The sequence below is a fragment of the Nelumbo nucifera genome, chromosome 2 (genome assembly GCF_055504915.1).
Source record: "Nelumbo nucifera cultivar China Antique chromosome 2, China Antique-T2T, whole genome shotgun sequence".
NCBI classification, from domain to species: Eukaryota; Viridiplantae; Streptophyta; class Magnoliopsida; order Proteales; family Nelumbonaceae; genus Nelumbo; species Nelumbo nucifera.
The window spans coordinates 29,496,734-29,502,733 of NC_142650.1; the positions used below are offsets into that span (position 1 = coordinate 29,496,734).

Below are 6,000 nucleotides of genomic sequence, written 5' to 3' on the forward strand. Positions count from 1 at the left end.
TGGTGGAAACTGAATTAAAAGGATACCAGATTTTAAGCAATTCCATTGGTGCTGACAACTGGTTGGTTCGGGTTTGGGTCTCTCAAATAAATAAATGTATAGACCAGTTTCGAACCAGACCATATTAGATCTATAATAGCAGCCCAGAAGGCCAGAACCGAACCAATTATTAGTCGGATGGGATTTGACCTGACAAGACCCGTTTATAATTGCAAGCGATACCTTCAATATGCAATTTGAAAGTTAACCTACCAATCTCTTAAGTTAGCACATAATCGATTTTGTTCTTAACTGGTCCGGAACAATCGAAACCGTTCTCAACCCCACTGTAATTAACCCAATCAATTACAATCAGGAAATGCAATAGTAATACAGGCGTTGGTCGATTTGGTTTGGTTCTGGCGGCTCCGCCTGACCCATCCACATCCCTATATGGCTAAATCCCCTGTTCAAACCATTGAGAGCAACGTGTTGTAATGAGAACGGGATCCGGGTATGGATCCAAATTTAGCACTGACCAATGAGAACGGGATCTGGGTATCATGGATCCAAATTCAGCACTGAATCTGGATTTTCTTTACCGAAAAAGATCAAAATTGAATCCATTGAAACCAGTTAGGTCTCAGGAGAACAGGTGCCAGCGCGGCAGCGCATACGATCTTCCAATCTATCAAAGGAAGGTCTTCAGGCAAGAGCCCCGCCCTTCAGATACATGGCACTATAAAATTTCAATTAATAGAATTTTACAAGAGATTAAACTCTTTCTTAGAAAAATCTATCCACTCACAAAAAAAAAATGTTATAACTCCATTCTTTTAAATATACCATCTTAATCCCTAAAAAGTGGCTATTTCAAATGTTATGATAGTAATTAAATTTTATTCAAATATAACCATTTCAAAAGTAACGATTAAACAAATAATTTAATTTAAAATATTTAAAATATTAAATAGATAAAAATAAAAATAAATAAAATTCATAAAAATGACTAAACAATTAATACAAAATGGTTTGTGTTTCATTCTTTTATATAAAATAATTTATTAATTGTAAATTAAATTTAAATAACCTAATTTAGCTTTTAAAAATAAATTTATCAAATAAATAATAAATACCAATTAAAGTGGGTCATCGCTTATAAATAAAACCTCATTTGATCTCTTAAATCATAATAAAAATAACATAAATTAATAGTAATTTTCAAACAAATTAGGTCAGAATAGATTGTCAATTACAAAATGTAAGTCCATACTAATTTTTCTAATTTAATTTTTTATAGTTAAATAATAAATTTCAAATTAAATAATACAATTATTGCCCCTTACTATGAAATCATTCTATAGATAAAATGTGGTAATTCTCTTAAATCAAATAAAAATTTTAAATAAATGTTTAATATAAATAATTTAAAATTTTGAAATAATTCAAATTAATGACCTCGTACTTAATACGAGGATCATTCCTAATAAAGAAAAAAAAAAGGCAAAACATAGGGCGAGCTCAAAAACCATAGGGCACCAAAGTCTAGAAATTTCAAAAAAAGAAGAGGGGGAATGTCATTAATAGGGGTTGGCATTTCAAAAAACCAGGATGAGGCTGAGGCCAAGGCCCTTGATAGCGAAGGCTTCGACAGATAAGATAGGAAATGCTAAAACATAATTGCAGATTTGGGTCACCCTCCGTTCACTTTTTATTGTTGGATTGTGGGCCCCGCGCCATGGATGTTTCATGTTTTATCTTCTTCACACAAACCGTACCTCTTCGAAACCGCCTTAATTCTCCCGCAGAACTCTCCCCACCGCCGCTGGTTTTGTCAACACAGGCAGCGCTTCAATTATGCGCTGCGCCCCTGTACCTGCCTTCCTATCCTAATTTCCAACGGTTTCGGATAAATGGGTCCCACATAACCAGTGGTCCAGGCAAAGAAGGATATGTTTTCCGTTCCTCGAGACTCTTTTTTCAAAATAAAAATTAAAAGTAAAAAAAGCGCGAACAGGGTGCTCTTCCCTCCGGTGAATCCGAACTCGGGAAGAAACAGGGTGCTGGCGCTCTCTTCCTCTTGAATTTGAATCTCCAGTCCACTGATCCATTTTAATGTATTCAAGATACTTTTTTTATTTATTAATTTCGCCCTTATCAAACTTTCTCTAGCAATAACGACCAACTGAATGGAATAAGGTGACGGATCCCACATATGAAATCCGACACAAGATTCCACTTGGTTGTCTTGGAGGAAATTCTTGTGGGTCCCTTTTATAGAATTTATTTTTATTAAATAATTTTTAATTAGTTAATTTTAGATTTTTATTTCAATTTAGGTGCCCTTCGGTGGTTGGTTCTGTCCATCTCAATTCTCAATGTGAAAACACTTAGTTCATCTCAATTCTCAATGTGAAAACACTAGGATTCGTTCTCTCACTTTATAAACTCCAGCAAAATATTCAAACTAAGGAAAGTCTTCAACGAACCTGCAAGCTGCAATAAAGAAAAGAAAACATATATAAATCATCAAAAAATATTAAAATAATACAAATAATAAATAATAAATACGTAATTTTACCTTCACGAAACGCAACCATGTATACGAATACTAATACGACGTATGTAGAATTCATGGTCCAGATAGCATGCACGTAATACTGAACACGTCAAACCACACGGGAAACTTAACGGGAAACGGAATGGCGAATGTCGTTCTGCAAACAAAGATCACGGAAACCACTGAGAGATGATGACGACGATGGTGCCAAACCAGTTCTTGCAAACTTAAACCAATTTTAGTGAATTAGTCTCTGATGGAGGTGAATCTGCCAGTCAGATTTCTTTTTTTTTTTAATTTTAGCTGTGTTTTAATGAGAGGAATTTTACTCTCTGATAACTCCTTCAATAGCCTTCAATGGCTGCAAATCTGTATATACAAGGGGAGTATAGGGAGGGGGATGGTCCTGAGTGGAATTTTTGGGCCTCCGAAGTACAAAAATTCGGGGGGTTTCCCTGTTTAGATCTGCCTATTCACCTGTCAGTCGATCCGCCTTCCTTTCCCCATCAGTTTGCAAAACCAATCTCGCCGGAATCTGACTTCGCCGAACCGGAAAACTGAGAATACAAAACATTTATAGGAGGACCGGGTAAGGGGCAATATAATAAACGAACCTGCTTAAAGGATTATAAACCCTCGGCCTTCGACATAAACGAAAGCCGGCTTGGCCGTGGCTGGAACGCCGCTCTTCTCCTCTGGTGGTGAGAAGAAGGTCGGATCAAAGCAGCCAAGGCACGTTTAACCCAATCGCCCTCAACAGTCCCGATCCGGACTAAGGAATTCGTCATAGCCGACCGCCGCGCGTTCAACCGATTAGACGGATAGGACACCGCATGGTGGTTGTTGAAATTCTTGTGGAGACTGCAACGAAACGACCCCGGGTGAGTTGTAGGAGAGCACATGCAAGTTTTCTTCTGAGAAGACGGACCGGACAACGGATTGCTCTGCTTCTTCACGACCTGATTGCGAGGGGAAACGGCAATCGACCTGCTCGGCGAAATCGAACGACCAATAGAGAATCGAACAGACGGAGACGGTGGCGCGGGGCCGTAGAGATTAACGCGCGTCGGGGAGGCCGATCTATGGAAGAAACCAGTAGATCGAGAGGAAAAACTCGAACTTGAGGAAGCGAACGCCGATGCAGATGACGACAGAGTCGACGAAGAGAATCTTCGAGAAGGAGGGATCGAGCAACGAAACTCGTTCGATACGGAGAGGACTGGTCCACTGGATCTGGTTCTAGAAGAAGATGCCGCCATTGTTGAGAGTTGAGAGAGAAAGCTTGTAAAACAGATGCGTAAAGGGAGAGAGGGAAAAGGAGAAAAGAGGAATCTTGCTCTTCAGAAGGGCCCGTAGGCTCTCTAATTTGGCAAACTTTGAGCACCTGAAGCGCTCTATTTATAGAGAAATGAGAAGAGTAGCAGTAACGTCGGTTTTTAGGGTTTCCTTGCTTCTTCTCGTCTAACCTAACCAAACCGGCCGTTGAATTGGTTAAACTGAACGTGAGTTAGAATTCTGGATTCGGATCCAACGGCCGTTGAGTTGGTTCACCAGCCGAGCTTTTCGAGGAGTATAAAGCCTGCCAGTGCCAGACTGTAACGTACACAAAATAGAAATACCCCTCATATATAATTAAATTACAGGAATACCATTATAACTTAATTGACAAAAACACCCTTACTTTTAAGTAAATATACTTCGTACCGGTGGCTTCAACAGTTGGATAAGAGCGCTTTGGAAAGGAATTTATAAATAAATAAAGTAGATAGTTTTGCCGAAAGAACATGCATAATTTGGGTGCACAATTGCACATGATGACATGGGCCAAGGTCCACTCAGCAAGAAGATGACTCTAGTCTAACCATTTATTGATGAAACTACCGCTGGGCCGGGACTATAAATTAGGGCAACGGCTCACCGGAGTGGGTCCATTAAATCTCATGGTTAAGATTATGAATCCATTAAGATATTTATGCCTAGGTTGGTCTCTTAGTTAAGGTCATGGGTTTTGGATTTTGGATGGCTTTTCAGTGGATTCTGGGCATGGGATTTGGGTTGGATTGGAACCGAAGCTTGTCCAAACAGTGGATGGCTGGATGCCATCTGATGATGTTACGTTTGGAATGGGTTGGGTGGAAGGTCAGATTCCGAACCTATTAACCCACATGGAAGGAGGTTAAGGTGGGCCTATTTGTTAACACGATATCGTGTCATTCTATGAGTCTGCCACGTGACAAAAAGAATCATAATCCTCTAGATTTTAGGTCTTGTTGTGGTTTGGTTTGTATTTACCATAAATGGAATGAATTTAAAGAAGAAAAGCACGATACCAAATCCAAGGATGAAGGACCCCTACGTCAAATAGACAATTTGGCTTTCTATCTTCAGTCTTTTCCATTTGTTTGCAGTGCAATTTCATATGCCTTAAATAGTTAATACAAATTCATGAGAGTACAAATGAAAAAAAAAAAGACCAAGTTCTGAACTTGGGTTTTACTTTACATTGCTTTAGATTTTATCCATGACATTGACAGAAACAAACAGAACTTTTCTGATTTTGCGCCACCAGTGCAAATGAAATTGCACTACAAACAAATGTTAATTCGAGTTTTCAGTGGGGTGATTTTAGGCACATCTCGGTCTTCCGGTCTTTTTCAGAGGAAGACACCAGAGCAACATCTCATCTGGTCAAGAAAGACTCCGGAGTCAGTCGCCTTTGTTGAAAGGGCTAGTTTAGGAATTTCACACGGTCCAAGTCCTTACAAAACTAACGGCATTCAAAATTGATTCCTTGCTTCAACGCTGGGAAAACGGCTACAGAAATATTGTAAACTGCTTAAACCACACGCACTTCCCTACCTTGCGCCGTTTCGAACAAACCAACTATTTTGGAAGTTTCTCTCCCTTCCCTCTCTCTCCCTCTCACTTTCTTTCTTCCATTCAAGACAAACCCGCGGAGAAGACACGTCGCTCCCGAAGCCCCCAAGTAGTATAGACTATAGACTTTTTATAGACTTTTGACAGCGTCTCCCGAAATGGCTAGCTGTCCTTCTCTTGGCTAACATTCATAGAATTAATATTTTATTCGCCATTGCCATGGAATCTACCGACGTGTGCTCCACTGCTCCTAATTCTTCTGGTATTCCTTTGTCGATATCTGCCGCTAAGGAGGATCCTTTCTTTACTTGTTTACTGCTGCCAAGTGACTTTGCCACGTGGCAATTACCCAATCAGTTCTTTTATTCACTTGGCTGGCTTTTGCTCCCGATGCAGTGTATTTGAAACAAGTGTTTGTTTCTTATTAGTTGTGTTGTCTGTTTAATGTCTTAAGGGAAGGAACTTGGGTTTATTAAAATCAATTACGGTGGAACAAGAAGTCGATTTTCCCGCCAATAATAGACCTCAACTTGAAGTTGAATCATTACTAGTCTTATTTATTAAGACGCGTGGCTGTTTTAGAT

At 39.4% G+C, this 6,000-nt stretch overlaps 1 protein-coding gene across 4 annotated transcripts; it reads right to left on the bottom strand.

Moving 5' to 3' along the window:
* Window positions 1–2,363: 2,363 nt before the first annotated feature.
* On the bottom strand, window positions 2,364–3,924 carry LOC104588581 (uncharacterized). Of its 4 annotated transcripts, none has more exons than XR_016083147.1 (3): window positions 3,154–3,910; window positions 2,561–2,696; window positions 2,364–2,475 (listed from the first exon to the last, which is right to left on the bottom strand). XR_016083147.1 is itself a non-coding variant. In XM_088899415.1 (2 exons), the coding sequence occupies exon 1, from the start codon at window positions 3,796–3,798 to the stop codon at window positions 3,166–3,168; it is 633 nt and encodes a 210-aa protein (XP_088755541.1). In that variant the 5' UTR covers window positions 3,799–3,924; the 3' UTR covers window positions 2,555–2,696; window positions 3,154–3,165. The 4 variants fall into 4 exon arrangements, 1 of the variants encoding a protein (XP_088755541.1); XR_016083146.1 differs by having other exon boundaries at window positions 3,017–3,910; XR_016083145.1 differs by lacking the exon at window positions 2,364–2,475 and having other exon boundaries at window positions 2,555–2,696; window positions 3,017–3,923.
* Between the last annotated feature and the right edge of the window lie 2,076 nt (window positions 3,925–6,000).